This window comes from Melopsittacus undulatus, chromosome 8 (genome assembly GCF_012275295.1).
Source record: "Melopsittacus undulatus isolate bMelUnd1 chromosome 8, bMelUnd1.mat.Z, whole genome shotgun sequence".
Lineage (NCBI taxonomy): Eukaryota > Metazoa > Chordata > Aves > Psittaciformes > Psittaculidae > Melopsittacus > Melopsittacus undulatus.
The window spans coordinates 19913825-19940205 of NC_047534.1; the positions used below are offsets into that span (position 1 = coordinate 19913825).

Here is a 26381-nt window from a genome sequence, read left to right on the forward strand (position 1 = left end):
AGCTGATTCCCTCACTCTGTGGACTGCATGTCAGATCCTGACCTATTCTGCCTTTTTGTTTAGCTATCATTTGTTACTCTATCTGCTTTGATAGTGTATTTCCTTTCCAGGTATAGCTATAAATTTTCCCTTTATTCTGTAGTTATGCCTTAAAGGAACTATATAAATTTTAAATAATTATGACAATTTTCATAGAAACATGTCCTGGTTTTGGCTGGGATAGAGTTAATTTTGTCCCTAGTAGCTGGCACAGTGCTGTATTTTGGCTTCACCCTGAGAACAATGCTGATAACACACTGATGTTTTAGCTGTTGTTGAGTAGCATTTAACCCAATCAAAAACTTTTCAGTCTCATGCTCTGCTGGTGAGGAGGGGCTTGAGAAGCTGGAGGAAGCAGAGACAGGACACCTGACCAAAACTAGCCAATGGGGTATTCCATACCACAGCACGTCATGCCTAGTATATAAACTGTGAGGGAGTTACCTGGGAGGTCCAGATCACTACTTGGGTTGGGTTGAGTATCAGTTGGTGAGAGGTGAGCAAGTGTATTGGGCACCACTTGTGTTTTTTCCCTGGAGTGTGTGTGTGTGTTTATTCCTTCCTCTCTATTATTATTATGCTGTTATTTCAATTATTGAACTCTTCTTTCTCTACCTGCAGGTTTTTACATCTTTCCCCATTCTTCCTGGGTGTGAGGGAGCAAGTGGCTGGTGGCAGGGTGGGCTTAAGCAGTGACAAAACACTTTTTTATTCTCGACTAGACTCTCACTTAAAGTTACACAATATGTATAAATGCAATAGAGAAAAACAGGACCAATAATTTAATTAATAGGAATGTTAGGGGGTTTTATGTGCTGAATGCAGGGTGGATATCAAAGCATTAGCCCTACTGCCTAGTCCTTAACCCCCAAAAATACTTCCTACTCCCCAGACACATAGCTTCTAGAAAACAGGGTTCCTAATATGTGGGTTCATCTTCATAAACCATAGTTATTCCTGTAACTTAGATAAATATTAATTATAGCAGAATATCAGGTACTCTCTGTAACAATGTTTGGTGGTTTAGCATATCAGAATAATAAAGAAATGTTTCATGTCAATGTATGTAATAGTCCTATAGTAGTCACATCTTCCCTATGAGAGTGCTGAGGCGCTGGCAGAGGGTGCCCAGAGAAGCTGTGGCTGCCCCATCCCTGGCAGTGTTCAAGGCCAGGTTGGATGGGGCTTGGAGCAACCTGATCTCCTGGAATGTGTCCCTGCCCATGGCAGGGGGTTAGAACTGGATGAGCTTTAAGGTCTCTTCCAACTCAAACCAGCCTGTGATTCTGATTCTAGGGAGAATGATTCCTGAATCAAGCTCCAATTATCTAGATTGAAAATATAGGAAAGGTGAGTTTTGTCTTTTGAATCTATTAGCTTTTGACTTAAGAGCTAACAATTTCAAGTACACAATAAAGACTTAGGAGAAACCCACTAAGAAAAAAAAATATATATCTTAGTTGGAATTCTTGTATCCAAAACATCAACATTGTTTTGTAGCAATAGTTTTGTGAGCCAGTGTGGTGGTACAAATGAAATTATCTTGTAGTTGCAGCTCTGTTTCATTTGTTATACTGTTTCCGAGTAAATATACTTGCAAAATGACTCTTTTTACATTTTGCTAATGAAATTATGAAAATTCCACCCTTTTAAGACTGTATTTTCATCATGCAAATTTGTATGAAAAATTGATACTTGTGCCACGCATCAACAAACATCTTCATATGATAAGAAAGGAAAGAAGTTCTGTGTTTCTTGTGCAGCTTGGAGTGTGTTGGCTTGGGGTTTTTGTTTTGGTTTGTTTTTTTCTGGGTACCTTTAGCCTTCTTTGTGCTGTACACCTTCACAGGATTTTTTTTGCATTGCTACCACCTAATGGTCATAATGTCTTGCCTTAACTCTAATGGTAGTAATTTTGTCTTACTCATGTACAGCTTTCAGACAGAAACCATACAATGGCTTTTGTCTTTTGATCAAAAAATAAAATAGTAGTAAAATACTAAAATTACTGCCAGACTTTCATCAGCCAATTTTTTTCTGTTTGCATGGTACAGTCTTTTTTCCTCAGTGTTCCTGAATTTCTAATGATAAAGAGGGTTATGATTAATTTGCAGATAGAATAGCCCTTTTCTAAATGCATACTACTCAATAAATGAACAAGCTGCTAACAGTAATTAAAGTAATGTCATCCTGTGCTAAAATTGCTTGTGCTAATAAAGCTAATTGGCAACAGAGAGCATTAACTGTGATTAGTCATATGCATCTAATGTCATCACCAGTGCCTATAATTTTCTACATAGACGGAATTTCACATCTGTTTTAAATCACTTGTCTGTTGTCTGCCTTGGTGTTCTCTCCTATATTATTGTACCAAAGATTCTTTTACTACAATAGATGACAGAATAGTTGATTTTCTGTTTCAAAGAACTGCACAGCAGAGAACAAGATATGAAGCATTTCCAAGTCACTTATTCTGAAATAAATGTTTGTTTTCAGATAAATTCATAAATCTGCATTTTCCTTCTTTTGCATACAGTCTGATACCTACCACAGCACGTATATTATTTGCAACAGAACATTCATCTAATCAACTTAGACCCAAGCTGTATTTCACGGTAAAGCAAATGAGTCAAAAGATCTATTTTGCATCTGTTATGGAAATCTGCAAAAAATCACTATCAGGAAAACAAACTTTCCAGACTTTTGCACCATTTATGATAGACAAATACTTAGCTGCAAAAAGAACACTAATTATTTGCTGTGTCAATCCAAAAGGGCAGACCTAAAGTTATCAAGAACCAGGTGGCTGAAAATGCAGCTTTAGACACCAAAAATATACTACTTACTTTTTTTTTGCAGCATTCTTTTTTCATATTAGAAGGTTTCCTCACTTCAGTTGTTTTAGAGTTCACCAATCACTTCTACAAGTGCTTTTCACAAATTACATTTACTAGGCCTCTCTAATTCACACAGCTTTCTTTGTTCTCTGCCCAAATGGGTACCTATTTCTGAAAACACAAAGGTGTTCTTGAGTTCTTCAGCTGAGGGTTTTTAACTGTGCTGGATGGAGTAACTGTTTTATCTGACCCCCACCATTGGCTACACTTCCTAGTTTCCTTTTATCCAGCTGCTTAGAATTGTGGAGTGTGTTCACTTGATGTTTGGCCTCAGTGACTGTGTAAAAATGTAGAGCTATCATACCACCTCAGGATCGGCAAAGGCAAACCAACTGATCTCAGCTTGCAGAGAGATGTATAGATAAGAGTAAAGGGAACATCTGCTCTTTGAACAGCTCCAATGAGCCTTTTTTTTTTTGTTTTGCTGCAATTACCTGGCTTTTTCCACTTCAGATTTCAGGTGTCTGTCCATTACTCACAAAGCTACCTCCTTGCTTGTGATGTTTTTTAATCCCATTTCAGAGCATGACTTTTTTCATTATTCTTCATTTTCTAAGACTAAGTTCCAGATCCACTCATAAAAATACTCATAATTCTGGAATTTGTCATGCTATTACTCATATGAATTAAGATGCATCACTATGACCCGCCCTGTGGTTAATGTGACATTAATGTCAGTGCCCTCACCCTTTCACAGAATCATAAATTTCACAAAATAAGTTAATTGCAAACATATGAAGAGTCTAATACTTACCCATATGAAAGTCTTCTTAATCAGACTCAATTTCTTGGATTGGATAGGCCACATTTTGTTTTGTTGAGTTTTTAGTTTTTTCAAGAGATCCAGTAGAAATCAAAGATACAAATTTGAAATCCCATCTAGAACTGCAGGTATCAACATTTATTTTGTCAGCTGATAACACAACCTTCATAATTCATTCAAAAGGTCTGAGTGACATGTTTGGGAGCTCGGAGGAGTTACCATATTGGCTCGCTTTTACGTGTGCTTCTCAATTTCAGAAAATGTTCTTTAACTTTCAGATGACTTAGGTGGCAAAACCCTCCCATTTCTGAGAGGCCAAAGTGGTCCTGTTCTGGTTTCGGCTGGGATATAGTTAATTATCTCTCTAGCAGCTGGCGCAGTGCTGTGCTTTGGCTTTAGCCTGGGAACAACACTGATAACACACTGATGTTTTAGCTGTTGAGTAGCACTTACCCCAATCAAGGACTTTTCAGTTTCATGCTCTGCCAGTGAAGAGGGGCATGATAAGCTGGGGGGAAGCAGAGACAGGACACCTGACCCAGACTAGCCAAAGGGGTATTCCATACCACAGCACATCATGCCCAGTACAGAAACTGGGGGGAGTTACCCAGAAGGCCCAGACCACTGCTCAGATCAGGCTGGGTATTTGCTAGCGGGTGGTAAGCAACTGTATTGTGTATCACTTGTGTTTATTGGGTTTTATTCCTCTCTTTTTCCTTCTTGTTACAATTATTATTTTTCTATTTTACTGTTGTTATAACTATTAAATTGTCCTTATCTCAACTGACCTTTTTTACCTTTTTCTGATTCTTCTCCCCATTCCAGTGGGGCAAGGGGGGAACTGAATGGCTGCATGGTGCTTGGTTGACACCTGGGGTTAAATCATAACAAGTCCATGTAGACCTGGAGATTTCTGATTTTTGACAGCTTGGATAACTTTACAGTACCCAACTCCTTTGTAATGGCAGCAGTATTCATAAGAAATAGGCACCGTGTCTGCTTGGGCACATAAAATCAGTAACCCATCTCCAAGGAATCTCGACAAAAAGAGCCCCAAGCTTTTGCCTGTGTATCACCACTAAAAACCACTTCATCCACTATGGTGAACTCAGATACTGACAAGCCCTGCGCATGATGCACAGTTAGGACTTCTGGTCTTGTGGATGACAGAGCATTTGCAAAAATGTTTTACAACCAAAGACTTCAGGACCCAAGTTTAGGTGCTCTTTCATCTCAGTTAGAGAAATATATGATCACTATATGGGCCATGTAGCTAACAGGTGGACCATTTACCGGATATTTTAATCATTGATCAGAACTGACATGCATCTGAGGCATTTGTAGGATAATCATATAGTAGTTACTTAATTCCTTGGCATTCTTCTCATCACTGCTTCTTCATACCACCCTTCGCAGATTGAAGTTTTGTCATTTTATGTTCTAAACGATTTATGGTTCTTGCCCTCACTTCGGATCTTGCATCCTACATATTTACCATTTACTGGTCTAATGGATAAGTAGAGGAGTAAGGGGCAAATTGACCTGCCTGAGAAAGAAGAGCAATACACCACTACCTATGTAACTGCTGTCCAATTTCCCAGAATATCACATTTTATTTGTATTAATTGTTCTCCTGATTAGTAAGCAAGAAATTTGCAAGTGTAACTACAAAGCCCATCTTTCTCTCACATTACCTAACATAGATACTGATTCAGTCCATCATCAAAAGACTGGTGGAACAGGAGTAAGGAGTATTTTAGGGAAAGAAAAACCAAATAATTTTTGATGGAAAAACTATCTGTATAATTCAATTTTTGTTAATGCAACTATATGGCTACACTAGCCAGCTATTTCCCTAGGCTTTCCCAATAACCACTGGAGATGAAAGTTCCTCTGCAGGAACACTGAATCTACCTACTGCAGCTCATGAATGCTGCTTTTTCAAATATAAAAACAATTATCAGACTAAATAAATATGAGAAGGTATTAATAGATGCTAATTAAACATCACTCAAATCATTAGTATCTATTAATAGGTGCTAAAGCTTAGACATCAGTCCAAGCTTTAGATATGAGAAGTGTCAACACAATGTTATCAGTAAGTAAAACGCAAAAGTGTTACCCTGGTCATCATTTAAATGTATTTTCTACAGCAAATGTTTCACCAACACAAAAGTGTCAATTCTGAATAAACCTTAGTTTAATTACTTCGTTAACAGTTTTTACTTAAGTGCATGGGGAACATTACAAATTCCCTGACAGAATCCCAGTACTACAGACAAGACTGCTGATTTTCAGGGCTTTTTTTGGTACTTCTTTTTTCACCATGGAGTTAGCCCACACCAGGCAGATGATTCTGGTGTACTTCATATAAACTTTTATTGTAAGATGGAATTGTCCAGCTTTTCCGTATTCTTTCAAGTCCACAAGTGTCATAGATCGATATGAGTGATTATAGACTGATGGTTTATATGTGTAATTGAGGAATTTCACTATGCTGTTTATTATAATTTATTATACTAAAAATTTATGAAAAAGTTTTTTTCCTTACAGTTTATGAAAAGGCAAGTGTATCTTTTAATATCAAGTTAGCAGCTGTTTGAGAACATGCCACCACTATTGACTCTCTGAAGTCATTAACAGTTGTAAACCTGATGGAAAGAAAAAAAGCTTTAATCTCAAACCCATTTAAATATTGATATTTTTATTTAACACCTGTAATCTATTACAAACAAGTCTTTATCTTTAAACTGAACAAATGTCTTCATTTAAAGTAGTAAAATATACTATAGGAAATGCTTCAGAATACTTTAAATCCTTAGAAAATGGGTACAAATGCAGAGTGGAAAGAAAAGCAGAGTACATGCGATGGGACAAGCAGTCACGTTTTCCCTTCTGGTGACAGTGCAACTTGGCTGTGCAGTTCCAAGTTTTGAAGTGTTGGCTACTACCAAAGGGAGCTATTGAACTGTGCTGAGCCTCAACTTCTGCAGGGCATGAGGACCCTGCAAATTAAAACTCAAGCTGAGCTTTGAGTCACAGGGGCTGGAAATATGGGGACCCTGCCATCCCTTAAATGTTCTGCATCATCTCAGGCATCAGGTCTCAAGCAGGCCTCTCTCCACTGCCCAGCTGTCAGTTCTCACTCCTCTTGCAGCACAACAGGCCCTTTTCTTCCCCATAAATGCACAGGGCCCCACACAGGAAAAATACAGCCAATTTGTATTTCTAACATTTTGTTAGTTTTCAAGAAATGGGTAAGGGAGGAAAAATAAACATGAATTTAAGCACAGATAACCTGGAATTGTGCTGTTTGCAACTCAGAAGTTAAACTGAGCTACTCACACAGCATGTGACAGTACCACAGTTCCAGCTGATCTGGCATGCTTAAAAATGGGTTACAGAGGGTGAAAAGAAAAAACACACCACCTTGGAATCTAGGGTGCAAGAAGTCTGAGTCTAAAGGCTCAGCAGTAGGCAAGTTTTGGGTTGCTTAGATATTAGCTATATTTCACATTACTATTAGAAATAAACTAAGCAGTTCTGACCTAGTTCCTCATTGTGACAAAACTGCAGTATACCAAATCATATCAAAGAAAAAGGTAGGGGTAATGCATCACAGATGTGGTGATGTACTCAGGTTTTTGCTTTTGCTTTGCAGATGCAAGGCACTGCAGTTGTATAGATAGCTGGTAAACTGAAGATGAAAGATGTAGAACTTCTTCCAGCACAACTTAACTCTTCAGATATGGGGTAAGAACAGCTTTATTTCAGTTACATCTACTGCCTGGATTTGTATAATATATGCCATTTCTGAATTTTAGACCTATTATCAATTACAAACTGGGGTGCTAATAGTGCATGCTTTTTTGACTGTTACTAGTAAGTTATTTTATCCAGATCTATTAAAAGCCTTCAGCTAATATAAACTAACGCTCACCAGTCTGAGGCAAATTACTGGACACAAAGCAGCAGCAGGAGGAATGAAGTGAAATTCCAGTCTTCGTTAGACAGCTCTGTAGCAGAGGTGTTTTGAATTGCCTCGTTCAGCTTTTGACATACATGCTTTTCCTTATCAGCCTTCATCTCTATTTAGCTTCTAACACCCATTTGCTTCATAAATACCTATGTCTTAAATAAATGTGATTTTTGCAGTTCTAATAACAGCTCATTCTATCTTTGCAGTCCCCAGTCTTAATTCTGTGAAATCTTTAATGAGACATCAGGCAAAAGAGAATGCCACATACAATACTGCCAGGATTCTTAATGCATAGAAAGCATGAGCTAATCAAACTGTACAATGTATCTGTCACCCTATTTGCAACTGTCATCGTTTGAGTGTAGAAACCCCCATTTCTGGCACTGCTCTTTTTCCTTGGGTTCTGTAAGAAATTATCCTGACAAAGCCCTCACACAAAAGGGATGTAAGTACCTTAAAATGAAGGGTACCAGGCAGCGTTGACATGATTCTGCTTTCTCCTCCACTATGGAAGAGTAAGAGGAATTTGTTTCAAAGTTCAAGTACTATACATCCACTGCCACTATAGATACGGCTATGGCAGCAGCAAAGCAGTGAGCAATCCTTACATATATATTCAGTAAGCCAAAAATGTAATAAATGTATATCAGCTTAGTAGTAAATATAATTACTTTGTTCCTCCTCAACAGCAAAGCTGTAGTTAATAGAAAAGTTTGAATTTCTAAAACATTCTTAGAGATTTGTAGCACATCAAGGCCCTTCTGTGCTTACAGAACAGTAATTCTTGCCCCATTACACTTTCCACTCTGAGGTCAAAAAAGCTTTTTTGTCATGAGAACATGCAGTGAAGATTGTCAAATGTAGCAGTATTCAAGCAGAGACATACTAGCATGGGACAAAGCTGGAGCTAATCAAAAGTCCAGAGGCCATATTAAGTCCTATAGTCATATACGTCCATGGAATACCTTGGTGATACACACGGCTGGGTGTTATGACAGTCTCAAAATAATCTAAAAAATTAACTAATTACCCCTTCAAAAATGCCATACTATCAGTTGTATCATTTGTGATATGTAAGATTAAATCTGCAGTCCTCACAGCAAGTCTACAGAGAAGTCTCAAGATTATTGATGTAATTAGAAAACTAGATAACCCTGTTTTTTTTTTTTGTCTAGCAGCAGCTACCGTTTGAATTTCTCCATCTTCACATTCCAAAGGGTCAGATTTCAGTACGTAACACTCAGCCCATATATAGATTGGTAAGGGGCAAATTGACCTGCCTGAGAAAAAAAAGCAGTACACTGCTACCTATGTAACTGCTGTTCAGTTTCCCACAATATCATAGAATTGTTTTCTCAGTCTTCACATTCCAAAGGGCCAGATTTCAGCACATAATACTCAGCCCATGCCATCAGTATAAATAAGAACAACTTATTCAGAGGATTCAATTAGAATCATAGAATCACAGAATAGTTAGGGTTGGAAAGGACCTTAAGATCATCTAGTTCCTGGGCATCCTGCTTCTTTCTTCTAGCGCATCTCACAACTTCATCTTTTCCCCTCATAATTAACTTGAGACAAGCATCATGGCCATGGATTATCTGAAGAAAGTTCTCCCAGGAGCACAAGTCCATCCTGAGGTTCTTGTTTACATCATTTGCCTATTATTTTACCTAGCCAGCTAGAAAGATTCAACTTTATTTTTCTAGCTCATTTAAAGTGTGGCAATGACCAAAAGGAAACAAAATCTTTCTTGAGATGTAGATTTTTGAATCTCCTTCACCTTCCCTCAAAGCTTAACTTCTTAATTTATCTGCCTTACTTCTTTCAAGCCAGTATCTTGACATATGCAATACAGATGATCTTCTCATTTGACTCTGTTGCCTAACTTTGGTGTCAGACTTTGAACATTTGTTACCATGAAGAATTTCTTGCTCCTAATATATGTTTTAGTGTAACTGACATATCTAATGTCTGTATGAATGTGCCACACTGCTCCAACACCGCTTTCCTTATTCCTCTCCAGACACATGGCACAAAAATGCATTTGGAAGTAACAGCTACCTCTCTCACTGAAGGTACTGTTTACTTACTGTTTACTTACTCATTCAGAACATAGTTCACACTTTCTCATCTAACAGAAAAGAATGTTGGAAGACAAGTGAAAGAGCATCAAGCATCCTCATATGCAAATTCAAGCTTAACATTACCATTAACCTGCACCTAGTTTTATGATGAAAGCCTCGTTCTGATATACTCTCTGTTCTACATTGTAATTGGAGACTTGTACTAAGCATGCTTTACCACATAGATAAAGCTTCCTTCAGAGCTCGGCCATCTCAAAGGCAGGAGCAGGAGGTCCTATATGCAATGTGCTATCTGTAAGCCACTGGTCTCTGGACTTGGTGCAAAGTCAAGGGCAATTTGTTCTTCAGGCAGAGGCTGGGAAGCCCCTAGAGAACCACCCGTATGAGTGTACTTCATCTGGACTACTTTCAGAATTCACTAGACCACTCCTTAGAAAAACTGGGGGCCTGTTCCACCCCATCAGAGACCTTCCATTCTCATACAGGATGTCAGGATGGTTTACATCTGTGCAACACCAAATTCAAAAATGTTCTTGAGGACAACACTGATGGCAGTTGCTGAAGTAACTAGGTTTCACCACTGAACTGAAAAGAATTTAATGCAGCATGCAGAAACACAGCAGTTAATAGATTAACAGCATCAGTACAAGTTTATAGATGAACCACTGCCATTCCATCACTTCTGGTGGAAGCCAATAGTGTTGATTCAGTAATTACAAATACAAATTCTTGCCTCAGTTTCTGGGAAGTTATAAACACATCAGCAAAAAGGCTCAAGTAGTTGGACTATGATGGAAACAGAGAAATCTTCTTTAACAGAAGGTGAAGCTGGTCTCAGAAATCAGACACCAGTTCCTTCTCCCGTCATGTTACACTCAGGTTGGTCAGAGACCACTGAGTGTCTACACATGTAAGGATGGGACCTTAAAAACATTTTATACTTACTGAAGCGCTTCAGAATGGGCTGTACCATAGGCACTACTACCTTTCTTCTTCCTAATATTCTATAGATCACGGAATTTAGAAAATGCACCACACACACTGCAGCTAGACGTGTTAAGAGAATATACTCTGCCTACTGATGTGTGTGCATACAATTGACTACCTATATTATACAGCTTAGTTAGAAACTGTCTTAAGTGCTTAGACATAGCAATAAATATGAATTATGTATGGATCACATAAATTACACACTTAAAACAATTTAAGTATTGTGAAGTCACCCACCACTTGAGTTCAATGACTTGTTTTTAGAGTACTTCAAAATAGACAGCATTGAAAAGAGCTACAAACTTCGTCAGCCCTTTTACCTTTTTAAGCTACTTAATTCCAAAGAGACCCTGAAGAAAGAATAGGACCCCAAAATCCTGTGAACATCTCACAATTCTTAGTTACATTTTCTCATTTGAATGTTGGCTGATCAATATGCACAGGCCCTCTGCTGTGCATACTGATCAAAAGCAAAACCCTTGTAAATAAAAAGCACATGTCAGAACACTGGCTTAGCAGTGACTACACAACAACCACCCTCTTTAACAAGTACAGCACTAGTGTTTCTAGAAAGATAAAGCAGGAAAAATGTTCTGGAGAACTCTGGCAAAAACAAGGTCACTTGAGCTTTAGCAGGCACTCAGTAGGCTTATCTTAGCAATTTTGTGCCACCGCCTGATACAAATACCACCAGAAGACAATCAACATCTTTACTTATGATCTGGATGACAGCGTCAAGTGCACCCATAGTAGATTTGCAGACAACGCCAAGCCAGGTGGGAGTGTTGATCTACTGGAGGATGATAGGAAGGATCTGCAGAGGCATCTGCACAGGCTGGATCCATGGGCTATGGCCAACAAGGGTCCTGCACTTTGGCCACAACCCATGCAACGCCCCAGGCTTGGGGCAGAGTGGCTGGAAAGCTGCTCATTGAAAAGCACCTGGAGGTGCTGATTGACAGAGCTGAACAGGAGCCAGCTTGTTCCCAGGCAGCCAAGAAGAACAGCATCCTGGCCTGTATCAGCAATACTGTGGCTCTCAGGACTACGGAAGAGACCATCCCCCGGTACTTGGCAGTGGTGAGGCTCCATCTCAAGTCCTCTGTTCAGTTCTGGGACCCTCACTACAAGAAAGACACTGGGGTTCTTGAATGGGTCCACAGAACGTCAACAGAGCTGCTGAAGGGTCTGGAGCTCAAGTCTGGTGAGGAACAGCTGAGGGAACTGAGGGTGTTTAGTCTGGTGAAGAGAAAACTCAAGGGAGACCTTATTACTCTACAACTACCAGAAAGGAGGTTGTAGCAAGGTGGAGGTTGGTCTCTTCTCTCAAGTACCAGGTAATGGCCTCAAGCTGTGCCAGGGGAGGTTTAGATTGGGTATTAGGAATTTCTTCTCCAAAAGGGTGATCAGACATTGGTACAGGCTGCACAGGGAAGTGGTGGAATCACCATCCCTGGAAGTGTTAAAAAACTACGTAGATGAGGCCCACAGTGATACAATTTAGAAGTGGTCTTGGCAGCTCCAGTGTAATGGTTAGACTTGATGATCTTGAAGTTGATTTCCAACCTAGTTGATTCTATGAATGAGATTCTTTGAACTATCCTGTTGTCTTCTCAGTGACTACCTGTGAACTCACTGAACAGGGGGAATGCTTGATTAATTAATGTTAGTCAAGAAGACAGTTTACATTTTTACTTCAGTAGAATAATCTTGCTATAAAATCAAGTACAACAATTACACTTAAAGAAGTTTAACTGGTTAAATAGGGCATGAATCATGAACTCTGCCAGGTAACAGAGACATGGGTCTGAAGAGGCAATGAGCTTCTTGCAATGAACTCTTGCTTGAGTAGAAGAACTTTACCAGAAGAGTGCTGAGATAAATCCCTTGCCTCATCAACTGACATTTTTATGCTTTTATGCTTTTTTTCCATCTTACTCAGTTTCGAGTGACTGAGCCTCTATGAACTTCAAAGAGCACAAAAATGTGCAATGCTTGTTTCATCCTAGCTGCTGCTAAATGATCTGTGCTGTAGGAAGTAAAACCTGTACAAACATATTGGACTTTAGTCCATCTTGCAAATGCATTAAAATACCTTTTAATAAAGATAACTCAAATTCCATTGCAAGCAAATAAAATTTGATTAAATAGGTTGGATAGCACAGCCATTCAGAACTATTCTCCAGCTATGTTCAAACCTTTGTAAACCTACCTGAGCAGCATAAAGTGTTACTAAAAAAAGGCAAAAGGTGCGTACACCCCCCCCATCTGCCATAAAACCTTCAAAACACACCTCCAAAGCTTTCTTTTCAAGTTCAGGATTCCCATACAAGTAATAATAAAGTTAGCAAGTAAAAAACATCCTACATCTCCTCAGAAAAACTCACACTACATCAAATCTAGGTTACATCCCAGGCTTAAATTCCGCCCCCCCCAGCAGTTAAACCCAACAATAATTGCAATAGTACACAGGAATAACCTTTGAATAGTACAGGAATTAGCATTAGGTAAGCCAACCTAGTTTACCTCTACTGCACCCTTTAATTAGAAGGCAAACTACACTGAGAGGTAAATTCCACTCACCACAACTCCTCACACCTCCACTCAACTGGTATTACCTATCAGGAATGGAAGGAAGTGGGACAAAATTCTCCCCCCTTTTCAATTTTGGTTATTTTGATTATTCAATTTTGAGATTATTAACTAGATAGTGGACAGATGTGACCATTAGCAGAAGGAAGAACAACATACTAGAGAACTGTGCTGAACTGCAGACAACAGGGCTGAAACAGTTTCAAGTCATTTGCTCCTAGTATCTCCATCACTTTTAAGAGCTATGTAGCTAGATAATCCAACTTGTTTGCAAGGGACAAATAGCTCCACTGAAAAGGACAAAAGTTTTGTTCCTTACAAGAGTCACTTCTGTAAGCCAAAACACTGCTTTCCTGTGTACGGAACTTCTACTTGGGTTGCAATTCATATGGTGAAATGAGTGGTTTTGTTTCCAAACCTGCTTGTTCAATAACAGATCAGAAAGTGGTAAGAGGACAGCTGCCATCCTTAAAGCTAATACGTAAAACATTTTTGGTCAAGCTCATCTGGAAATAATTCTGAAGTAAAAAAGCAACTTAGAAACTGATTAGAGATTTCATCACCTATGAAGAACAAAGAAAAGGACAGCCAGAGTTACCAATTCCACCTGTGATACTGTGGGTTCCGCCTCCCCCCCCTTCATTTTCAAACAACTTCTGTTTGCAACAATTTGCAATGATGAGTGGCACTGAAATTTAATGTAGAAAATGCAACAGGAAGCAATAAGGGCAATGCCATTATACATATGTAGTTTTTGTTTGTTTTATTATTTCTGTATGCAATGTAATGTTTAGGCACGTTGCTTGGGACGCCTTCTAAAATAAATCATTGGCCATTGTTTAGAGTATCCTTTTGGCTTTAAATACTGGTCAGGAAAACAAATGATGTAAAAAATAAATGAATAAAACTATTACAGAAACAAAAAATGATTTGCATCTGAAAGTGCAGGAGGTGAAGTACTTTAACCCTTTCACCAGACAAGGTGGCAATATACACTATATTGCTTCTGTTTGTTTGAGAAGGCTGTTGGAATTTTACACTGACATAGAAAATTATAAATTACACAGAATTAGTTTCCATAATCACTATATATATATACACAAACCAGCTGAGAAAAAACTGGTTAGAACATACAAATGAAAGCCTCACACAGATCAGTACAGTGAAAATAACAATTAACATGCTCTGCTGCCAAAATTTGTATTAAAAACACTATATACTTTCAAAATGCATGTACTGTAATTGCATTAGCAGCACAGGCATTTATTTCATTTATTTGACTTGTCTAAAAGGTTTATAGCGTTTTAAATACGCAGATTGTTCTGAAATGTTCCATTGTATAATGCTTGGTATTAAACTAAATCTTGGTGAATGGGTTAAAAGGCAGGTGAATCACAAACACAACAAGCCATGTGCACTTCAAATATTCTAGTGTTTCACCTGTAAGGTATTGTTTCAAGCAAACAAGACTTAACAGAACATATGGCTTTACAGTAACATCAATTTGTCAACTAAGTTGTAGCAATAAATACTTAAAATCTCTACCAATAGACTTACATTTTTGATCTGTTCTGAACAATACAGAAAACAATTACTGATTAAAAAACCTGTTGTAAAATGCTGAACACCAAAAAATTCTTATGTAAATCACTTTTGTAAGCTAAACCAACCAAAATAACATTTATAGGGCATTTCAGTTTCAGAAGAAACATGAATTAATTTTTTTCTTTTTACAAGGTGAAAAATGTATGAAAACTGCTAAATACTTTGGTCACACTAATTGTCAAATAGTAATGTCTCAAATACATTAGATTTGTGTATTCACTTTTTTTATAAAACTATTCTTACAGCCATTTTAACTATAGTAACACTACTGTCATCATTACGTGGGTAGCAGGATCTTATTTCACAGGCCACCCATTATTTAGAACAATACAATATAAACATACGCAAAAATTATTGGTATTTCTCAATGTGCAATATTTTTACACTTATGAATTTCTGTACAATGTCTTAAAATCTAGAATATAAATGTTGCTGGTCCTGATCCCTTGCGAAATTAGTGCAGCAGTGACTGGCTTCAACAGGGTCTAGATGAAATCCTCAAAGAAACACTCAAACACCTGGATATCAGTTCATTTTCTTCAGCCAAGGTAGTAGACATCACATATCATACAGGGCCATTAACAGACGCCTCTCCTAAATGGGTGTGTTGATCAGTCCTAAGAGGCCAAAAAAAGATGTAAGCATACAAAAGAAAGATTCAAAACAAATTTGGGTAGGTGCAAAAAAACCTCCCCACAAAACAACAATCCCAGATCATGTGTAGCATGACCCCTGAGCTGGAGCATTAGCTTATTATTAGCTTATGCTTCCTCTCATCCCATTTATTTCTGAAGTCCCCATTGCCTAATTAAGCATAGCACTTTAATTTGCAGAGGTGATCTCAGTTGAGTGTTTGGTCTTTATTAACTGAGCTACTAAGTGATCTCTAGACATGTGATACAACTCCCCAAGAGAGCCACTGATAAAAAGCACATTTATGATAGTTCTCCAAATCTTACTTCAAAGTAAAATGTAATACCAGGTGTATTTAAGGTTGCATGTCAACGTAAGCAGCTAAGACAACAGGAGAAACAACAGCACCTTAAGAAAAGCCCCAAATCCTGCTTTAGTTCCTAATCTAATCTACAAACTGCTATTTTACAAGTACTTTGAATGTCAGTCCATTAGCAAGAAAAGTTCATAAATATGGAGGAAAATAAGGAGCAAACCTGCAAAAGTGAAAACAACAACAGTATATACATTTCTAGATAAGAAGTTAAATGTAAACATGAGCTTAATTGTTCTGGACTAACACAAAGACTAAATCAGTAGTGCATGAAAATATTAAGAATTGTAAGCAAGAAAGGCAAAAAGTCTCAACTGCCATTCAGTACAGTCTACTGAATACATTTGAAGAGTCCCTTATAAAATATAAACCCATTTGGAACTACATATGAGAAAAGTTACCTGTAACTCCTGTTCTCTGATGGTGTACATCACAGAGAAGCCACTCTTGGGTCCGTGCTCTACATGCACATGACCAGCAGGAGTCCCCTAGCTAAGTCTTTGGCTGCTAAGCTCTAAAAACACTTTTTAAGAAAAATATGTACACATTAGACAAATGACAGACAGAACTAGACAAAAGTAAACACTTTTTAGGGAAACAGAAACATAAGAAGTAATTGCTGCATGGACAAGAAGTCTGATGGTCCACACTGCAGTAAGTCACTTGTTAACTGGAAAGAAGTCCATGACAGTCATCTTGCAGAGATTGCTGGCCACCAGCCAAAGACCTACCTAGGGGACTCCTTCCACTAGTCATATATGCATGGAGCCCCAAAAGCACAATTATAGTTATCTTTGTATTTATACTGCGTTTATATGAGTTTCTGCTGTGACAGCCACCTTTAGAGAAAGCCCTGAGATCCACTGCAGCCAGCAGGACTCGAGAGCAGGAATCCATCGAGATTCCATGCGACTCCAGAGCAACGCAGCCAACTGCTGGCTCCGAGCACCCCCTGTTGGTTCACACAAGCATCTTCACTCAGAAGGCAATCGGCTGGTTCCCAACGGCTTCTTTCCTACAACTTGATGCTTATCAGCATTAAAACCACCGTCTTGATAAAAACAGTACCTCCAGATAACAAAGAGGCTGTGAGAGACAGTTTAGGGGTTTCCCACTTTAACCAAGGATACATGATTGTTTTGTTATTTTTTTTTTCTTATTAGAATCCACTTCTCGATTAAATTAATGGGATTTATGCAGAGCGAGAAGTTCTCTCTTACAGGAGAAGGTAGCAGAGTTCTAGTGTAACAGCCAGTACCACAGAGGTAAGACATACTAGTCCATAAACAAGCCTAAAATCCAGAACTTGTATTTGTCAAACATGCTTGCATCTTTCTTAGTTTGCATACAGTATAACCAGAACATGTAGTTCTTCTGCATTGTATACAGAGCTGTCCTCAGTATCTTTGCTTACAAAAGCATTTCAATTTTACCTTCGCTAGAAATCCAGACACAGTGCCCGTAAAGTCTTCAAAAATTATTACTTTCACAGGATTTGTGAGAGAAATACTGCATTTCTCTGATAGTTTAAAATCTATTAAAGTCAAGAAACAACAGCTTTTAAACTATTAAAAACATCTAATTAAATACACATTTAGAAAATGTGTATGCATATTCTGAATTCTGATTTTCTGAAACATACCCGTTTATGGGCAAAAGTGACTTCTATAATTGCTTCTAATTAAGTAAAATCCTCTGTCCCTTCAGAACATACTCCTATTCAGAGTATCCTCACCTCCTCAAAAAGAAGGCAGCATACCCAGCTCTGATCCCTCAAGCCTTACCCTGCAGGAAGAGAAGCAGACCCTACAGATTATTCAAGAGCTTAGCAAATACACACTTAGATTTTTCTACACAGGGTTTTCTTTGAGACAGCACAGTTCCTCTGGGCGCCCTTGAACTACATCTCAAGCAGGAAAATGTAGCATACCCCCCTTTGTCTTACCACAAAAAAGCAAACCTATGGGATTATTCCTGATGTTCAATAAGCAGTTGGTAGTGCCAGGAAACCAGTGAACTCTTGCCTAGTATTAAAGAATTTAGGAATACCTAAGTTCCAGAGCAAGGTCTTTACCGAATATTGCCTTCAGTGGTCAAAGTCTTCTCATCTACTTTAAGCTCTTGATTGTTTCAGGCTTTTAAGATAGAAGATGAATCCTGCTCTGACTAAACTCTAGAAAGCAGCTCAGGTATGAGACATCTGCGTTAAGCATTTAGAATATTTGGTGATTAATGTGATGCTCTATGTGCATTTGATTTTGATGAAGCCAATTTTAAGTTGGGAGGCAAAAAACATCCCAAAAATTCATACTGCATTACTGTTCTCCAAGACTGCACTAGTAGCCAGATGCCAAAAAAAAAAGCCAAAACCAATAAATCACAAACCCTTCTTTCCTCTAGTAAGTGTGCTGAGCAATCCAGGCTGCTTCCATATTTCAGAAAAGTTTTAGTTGAAACAAATTATTTATGTACTTTGAATAATCTTCACAAGTATTCAAATTAACCTCCGATGAAGACTAGAGTACAAACAAGAACTGATACACAATCAAGCAAGCACAACTTAAGGCATCATTTCCTTTCCTTACAGCTGAACTAGTTAGTGGACATCCCCAAACTGTTTTATGGTATAAAACTTTGAAAAAAAAAAAAAAAAAAGTAGACCTAACTTACATAAATTTTCAGGACAAAGTTAATCTTATTCCCCCCTTTTAGATTATCTTCTTTTAGATTATCATTTTCACAACCTTATCTGTTCACTATTCTAACTTGACAACATATCACAAAACAGAACAGGGATATTTACAACACTTGGCAAGACAAACAGTACAAGGCAAATACATTTCTGACAACTCAAGACACTTAGAATCAACAGTAAATATAAATTATGTGAATTTTATAAACAGATGCAAGCACATGTTTGTATCAAGCCAATAACAAACAGGAATTCATTAATCTCTTTACATAAGTTCTATTAGAAAAAGTTGCGAATTGGTATTTATAGTGTTGAAAGCATCCTTAAATGCAGTTACCTCTGTTCTGGACTGCTGTTAGTAGGCTGCAGAGCTGAAGACGCCTCTTCTGTAACCTCTGCATTCTCTTCTACTACATATTTACAAGAAGCTTCCTGCGAGGTAGACAATTTTCCTTCCTCACTTAGAAATAAAGAAAGAAGTTTACTTGTAGGGAAATTTCAGGCAACAGGAGAAAACTGGGAGACAGGTCTGTATTTCACATGCAAATGGATTTTAAGTTATGATTGCAACATGAAGATCAAGCATATGGCTCTAGACTTTACAAACACCTAATAATAATGCACTGGTGTTTATGTCCATTAAAACTTGGCTGGGTAAAAGGGCAGGAATTACAATGATTACAAATAAAAATCAGAAAAGAAATAAGGAATGTGTGTGATGCCTGAAGTGGTAACAAACACAACCATGATCCTTTACTATACATACCGATAGGATTTCAACACTCTGAAGCCAGAAGTATGCAAAAATGGAAGAAAGTATAAAAGAAATCAAGATTCCCTCAGAAACTGGCATTAATAAAGTCTGTCCATGGAACATATCAGCAGAATCATTAACTCATCACCATCTTCATTAATCTCCCTAATAATTCCACAGTGAGATATGATGTATAGGTTATGAGGTACTAAGACTGCAGCCCAGATTATTTCATGAACATCCCCAGGGAGACAAAACCAAACAATTCAGTGAAAAAGCAGTACACTCACTACAAAATGCATTACCATGTAACTAGGCACCCTCAAAAGTAATTAGCAAACAAATACTTGTGTTTTGTCTCCAATTCAAAGCTTTTCTGCCTCTATCTTACACACTCCCACCTCAGTCACACCATCATGAGTGCACTGTGATACAAATTTGACCATATACATGCAAGAGATAGTTATAAGGTATCTCTGAAGTAGACACAAACATCAACCTTACACTTCTGTGGCAACAAACCTATTTATGCAAGAAATTATGAACATCTTAAGGCTACTGATTTTTCTTCCTATTCTTACGTTCCTCCTTTCAACCAATCCTTTAAATTTCAATGAATCATTTTTCATCCTGTCCCTCCTTATATCTGCGAAGCCTGCAAGAAACAGTCTTTTGCATTGCAAACTCTCACAAAGATCCAGTTTTTCCCATCTGAGCTCTCCATCTCATTTGCCTTACTAATGCTCTTTGCATTTATTCGAAATAAATCACTTGTCACCATCACCATCAGAACTGATCTCCTAATTTTTATTTTTTTAAAAAGGCATGCTCTCTACTAGCATTCTTCATTTTGAACTCAATTCAGAAACCATATTCTTGAACTTTGCGGCTTTCCAGAAAAACAAACAAACAAACCCTAGTGTGCCTATGATGCTCCTCCTCCCCTCAACATTGACTTCAACACCATCAGTTTTCTATTGGCAGAAACAGATACAAAGCTTAGGTCTGGAAGCATCCACTTTGGCATATTTGAAAGTTGAAGAAATCCACTTCAGCACTGAATCAGTAAGAGACTGCATACCTCTATCACAGTAGAACAGCCTCTGTATTTAATACCTCACCTTTCAGCTTCCTACATTCCTTTAATCTCCCCTTACCAACCAAATCAAGATCCCAGCGTCCAGTGAAAATTGCTACAGGTTTTCAAGATGTGACCACACAGAATGCTAGATAATTTCACCTGGGATCCCTTTTCCACAAAAGGTTGGAGCAGATTATCTTCTGAGATCTCTTCTGACCTGGGCATTCTATGATACTGCCTCCCTTTGCATCTCTGTATCCTTTCAATGACAAGAATTGATGTGCTTACAGCACAGCTCAAGCAGGAACTGGCACCACATGCTGACCCCTCACCTTAATTTCTACACCAGTACCAGAAGTCACAGAACTTCAAAGTGAGGGAGAACTAAAGCAGTTAAGGAGAAGTTAAACCCACAATGGATAACTAAATCCAACTGCAAACATCTAACAAATAGTAGTGCAGATCATATAAAAGTTCCCATAATGCAGGATAAACTGCAGAGCAGGTGCATAATTTACTAAGTCAGCAAGGCACTACTGTTCCATGCCACAGCCAGTACTGCATCACAACCCTCCCCTAAACTGCTTTGGTTCAATTTCTCTAACAATTCCCTTTGATTTATAAGGGCTGTGCAGCCATAAATGCTCCCTTCTTTGTACTGAAAAAATATCGAGTCAAGTTAGGTGTTAAAGACTGGTGGTGTTATTTATTGCTTTGATAATCAAAAGGACGGAAGTGAGAGTAACTGAAAGCCATCCAAAACAAATACTACTTATAACACTAAGTAAAATGAATTTCAAATAAGAGCAAAGAAGGGACAAACGCTGGGAATTTTTTTCTGCTGAAAAGGGTTGATCTTTTTTTAACAACATTCAAGATACACAATTTCTTTTCAATCTTTAAAGCTAGAATAGGGACAGATACTAGGAAATCATCCCAAAATAATGAGAAGATGGTTGCATGTCAAAATGCTAGTTGCATGTTCCGATTTGTCAAGACTGGGGGAAGGGCAGGAATACACAAGCTCAAATTAATATCGGCATAATTGTTTTTGCAGGTCAGACTTGGTAGGTTCTGTTTCCCTACATAAAGATTTAATACTACATAAAAAGCACTTGATCATTAAATTTAAAGTCACAAAATCTAAGCAGACAAAATGGAAATGTGCTTTATTCCCTTGAAAGGATCAAACGTTGATATATGCAATATGGAATATAACCACATTGTAACTCAGCTATTTCTGAATCAAGCACTTTGTATCAGAAGATATCAAAATTAAGGAGTTTGCTCTTCTGGTTATTCTAGAATTCTATGTGTCATCAGATCCAGAACAGATATGTTTGCTTTTCTGTTTATAATATGCAGGCTTTTTAGAAGTAACAGTAACACTGGCTCCTGTTTTAAAAACAGGAAACGATTTTAACTAGTCCATCATCCATACCACCAACAGTCATCATCCCAAATGTCTGCCAAGTTACTCAAGAGCAGTGCCTGGCTCGCCTTCAACTTCTGTCCTCCATCCTCCTGTATGAAAGGGATGGAGTTCCAATCCAGATCAAATAATTCTGTGCAAAATTCAAAAAGCTTAGCTTTGACAGGCTATCAAGTGCATGTTAAAAGAGTAACTGCATATAAAAAAACCCCCACTGGCATTATTGTTAGCCAGTCTTCCTCTAAGCTTCCACTAAAAGCTTGATAAGGAAAGCCTTATGTTATAATAACTAACTGAAAGGAAAATTTCAAAACAATTACTTTGGAAAAAGGTTTCTAGTTAACGTCTCAGGAATTACCACTTGTAATGAGCTTTTTTTTGATGATGTGTAGTGTTCCATCAACAGTGCTTATCTGACAAGGGTGGGAAGACAATAAATAGGTACTCTCACCTTTTGAAAACAGCTGTTTCAGTTTTAGCATCTACAGTAAGGCTCAGTGTCTCCTTCATGCTGCCATTCATTACTGTTTCAGTTACCTTGTCTGCATTTTCTATATCGTCCTCTCCATCTGAGCTGGCCTCCATGGCAACACTTCCTGGGGCTAGATACACAGAAATAACTTAGTACATGGCTCATTATTTAATGAGGAAGCATAGAAGCCAATACAACCAGAATAATATTTTTGCAGTTTTGTACACTTGAATTCTTACATAGAAAGGCACCTTTCTGCAAACCCCACTACACGTATATAGAAAGAAAGCTTAAATACCTACAGATGCTTAATTCAGGTTCCACAACTATTTTTCTTTGCTATTGCAACAGGTTTGCGTGAACAAGGCTTTAGCACTATTACAGTGATGTATAATTTTTCTGTATAGTCAAATTTTTTACACAAGCCCACACAATACAAATGTGACAGGAAGCTTTCAAGTCTTTGGGAAGTCAGACAAGCCTTTGTGTCCCTGGACTTCTCATCCGTACTTCTCATTCTGTTATACATGTATAACATATACAAAAAGCTGAAAGCCAAACATACTAATTAACCAGTTCATAGATAAAGAAAGAATTATTGCATCCATAATGAAGGTAACCTGGAAAGCAATGAGCAGGAAGGGGAAATTTTAACACACTGAGACTACTGGCCTACTGCCACACAGTAGGAGACTAAAGGCTACCACTCTTCTCAGGCATCAGCTCAGCTAATGAAGCACTGATACAGGTGAGGATTTTTTAACAGAAAACACTCAGTTTCTTCTTTGTAATGCTTTTCTGTTCTTGTTCAGGCTTTTTAGAGGTAAAAGTAACACTGCCCCCTGTTTCACATAGCGGACTATTTTAACTAAGAGTGACCATCCTTCATGTCTGGCAAGTTACATTGGCTCCTGTTTTAAATAGGAAATTCTTTAACACGTAATTTTCATTACCTGTCAGAACAGAAGCAGAGCCAAATGAGAGGTCTCTGAAAACCCAAATTTTAAAGTTCAAGTTCTGTTTGGGTATAATTCTTAAAAATCAAACTGCATTTTAGCATACTTACTCTCTAGGTGTGTTGCAAGAGCAGTTACATTTGCACTCAAGGGATCAATTGGGTCTGTGTTTGTTTCCATTTCCACAGGAGAATTACTTCTTAAGGAATCTTTTGAGCTTCAAATACAAAGTAAAAAAACTTTAGAAACACTTCTAAACAGCAGAATTAAGTGTTCTTAAAACAGTATTTTTAGTTCTGTATCAAACCTATGAGGCCTACAACTCTACTGAAATTGAATGACAGCAAGTTCGTTTGCAAGAGTCATGGGAAGGCATGCTGAACAGAAGTTTAGTAATGCAAAATCCACCAGACCCGAACTGGGTGTGTGTGTTTGCTGCTAGGTTTATTTTACCTTTTACTTAGTTTGATGACTAGTAACAGACATGTCCCTGATAAATAAGGCCTGGCTCATTGTAGTGTTTCCAACATGACATGAAACCGACTTTCTAAATGCACTCTTTACAACTGGAGAGATGATTCTCTGCCGAGACTGCCAACACAGTTCTCATTGTCCACTACAAAAGTAATTTTTGTAGCGTATCTGTGAGTTTTTCATTCTGAGGGAACACGAAAGACAAGATTTGGCCACTTGAAAAACTTCCCACCATTTAGTGAATGTCTTTCTAGTCACTAATGGGGCCACTCCAAGACTTTATTTTCTAAACCCTTAATACTGTCATCAACGTACCTGCCTCAAGCAATAAAAAATACACTAGTTTACACTGGGGTGTGCGTGTGTTGAGTAATTCTTTTATCTCTAATCTCTTTAATGCCTAAACAGACAATTAAGAGCCAGATGTACAATAGGAAGAGTCTGACTGGAGAAGGAATCAGCTCTTGACAGTTAGTCTTTGATGATATAAAATCTACATCTATATGATTAAGTATTACACTTCATTTATGTTTTATGTGGAGTTCACATCAAAAATGGAAAGTACCATAGGCATTCTCAAAACAGTGCAGAACTGCCTAACCTAGGTATCACAACTGTATAACCATGCAAGTTTAAAATAAAGGAGCACACTGGCAAAACCCCAAACCTATTTGTCTTATACATGTAACAGAATCATCACAGACATTTTATGACCCTTACAGCCAAGATTCAACCCTTCACTGGAGTCAATTTAAACTAAAAAATTAATTAAAAAAAAAAATCAGTCCAAATTCTGGTCAGAGATCAATATTAAAAGACCCAAATATTCTTTAAAAACCCTCTGAAATAATGACACATTAGCATTTGCCCATCCTACAGACATGGGGCCCTTTGGACACTACACACCTTGTATTCCCCCAGAACACTATCAACACAGACTTGGGTGGAGATAAACACCCCAAGGAAACCAAGCTTGCTCTGAATCACTAACATTCTTACCTCAAAGAGGATGCAAACTCGGAAAAGGAAACCCAACCAGTTTCTTTTGCTGGCATAGGTTCTTCTGTACTCCACACATCAGACCCAACAGAATCCAGACTGGCACCATGTGCTGTCTCCATGGGCACGTCAAAGTTAGCTGACCAGTTTGGTGCTGAAAAACCAACAAGTTCATTAGGAAGAAATTTAAATAAAGGACATGAGTGCACATATGCCCAACTCATTGATTCTCTAAATGTACATTCCAAAAAGAGCAGCAAAATTCATAACTAGACTTTAAAGTACATGCAGAAGAATCCTCTTTATACTGTTAAAAATGAATGCATTCCCCAAAAGGGAAATTCTGCTAGTAAAGCAGAATTTTAAAAATAGTAACTTGGAGTGTTCTGCTAGAACCTGATATAGCTTCTCTGAAGAACAAACACAATAAACCATACTAGATCAGAAGTAAAATCCCACTTCAGTCTTTAACCTAGCAACATTTGTTATCATTTTTCAAAACAGGTAGCTTTAACAATAATAAAAAAACCCAAAATCTTAAGAGCTTTCAACCCTTTTTTTAGTTTCCTATGTACATTTTCCTGAACACAGAAAATTAGCATGTCAACTTAGACATGGACAGTCTCTAAAATAATTTCTCATGCACTAACACCACTGCTAAGTTTCAGAAAAGTTTAAGGCTTTTTACAACCTAAAATACTTAGTTGGATTTTAAATTTTGGAGTAACTTAACAGCATCTAATTTAGGATAGGTCAATTCAAAAATACTTCACCTACCCAAGGGAAACATTTTTGTTAACACTTACATACAAAAAACCAGGCTGTAAAGGAAGCTCTGACTAGCAATTAGAAATTCCAGCCCAGACAGATATGGGAGGAGACCCACATGGATCAAAACTTGTTTGACACACAGATGCCAACGACACCAATCTGACAAAAGAAAAGAAAACCCTTAACTTTTCCTTCTATTTTAATTTAATTCAATTCCTTACAGTCTAGATAAACACAGGGTTTTTACCTACTGATGTTGCCAGTTTAATGCTAATTTAGTCTACTGTGACTTTTAACATGGAAACTTTAAAACCAGTTACATCAGTTAAGTTTCCACACAAGAGTCTACTGACTCACATCTTTAATTCACATATGAAACCAGACCAATGCAAATTCACTTGGCTTTATGTAGGAAGTCTTTCAGAGAGCATTGTTAGATGAAAAGTTGGTCTGAAAGGCTTCCAGTAAAAATAACAAGGTTTTAGGTTTGACAATTAACCTATTAGATTTTGCAGGCCTTCAAGATGTATAAATGATTACATTTCATCCTTCCCTTTCCAATTCTTCCTCCTTTTTTCCCCCCTCTTTAAGAGTAGAAACATGCATTTTAGAGAGACTAAGTAACTTGACTCAAGACATGTAAGGAATTCAAACTTCCCAGTATTTGCATGCTCTGCTGCAAGCAGTCTTTACAGTGGGTAAGACTACTTTCATAGAATCATACAATCAACTAGGCTGGAAAAGAACTTCAAGTTGAAGACCAGTTGTTACCCAAAACTACCCAGTCCACCA

The 26381-nt window shown here is 37.9% G+C and overlaps 1 protein-coding gene across 3 annotated transcripts in view; it reads right to left on the bottom strand.

Moving 5' to 3' along the window:
- Positions 1-14095: 14095 nt before the first annotated feature.
- Positions 14096-26381, bottom strand: part of PPP6R3 (protein phosphatase 6 regulatory subunit 3) — a 59487-nt gene continuing 47201 nt past the window's right edge. For all 3 annotated transcript variants that reach the window (XM_031050459.2, XM_031050460.2, XM_031050458.2), the window contains 5 exons: positions 24819-24972; positions 23456-23562; positions 22369-22519; positions 18988-19110; positions 14096-15569 (listed from right to left, as the gene is read on the bottom strand). In XM_031050459.2, coding sequence (XP_030906319.2) covers positions 15518-15569; positions 18988-19110; positions 22369-22519; positions 23456-23562; positions 24819-24972 — 587 coding nt within the window. In that variant the 3' untranslated portion in view covers positions 14096-15517. The remainder of the gene's footprint in view (positions 15570-18987; positions 19111-22368; positions 22520-23455; positions 23563-24818; positions 24973-26381) is intronic.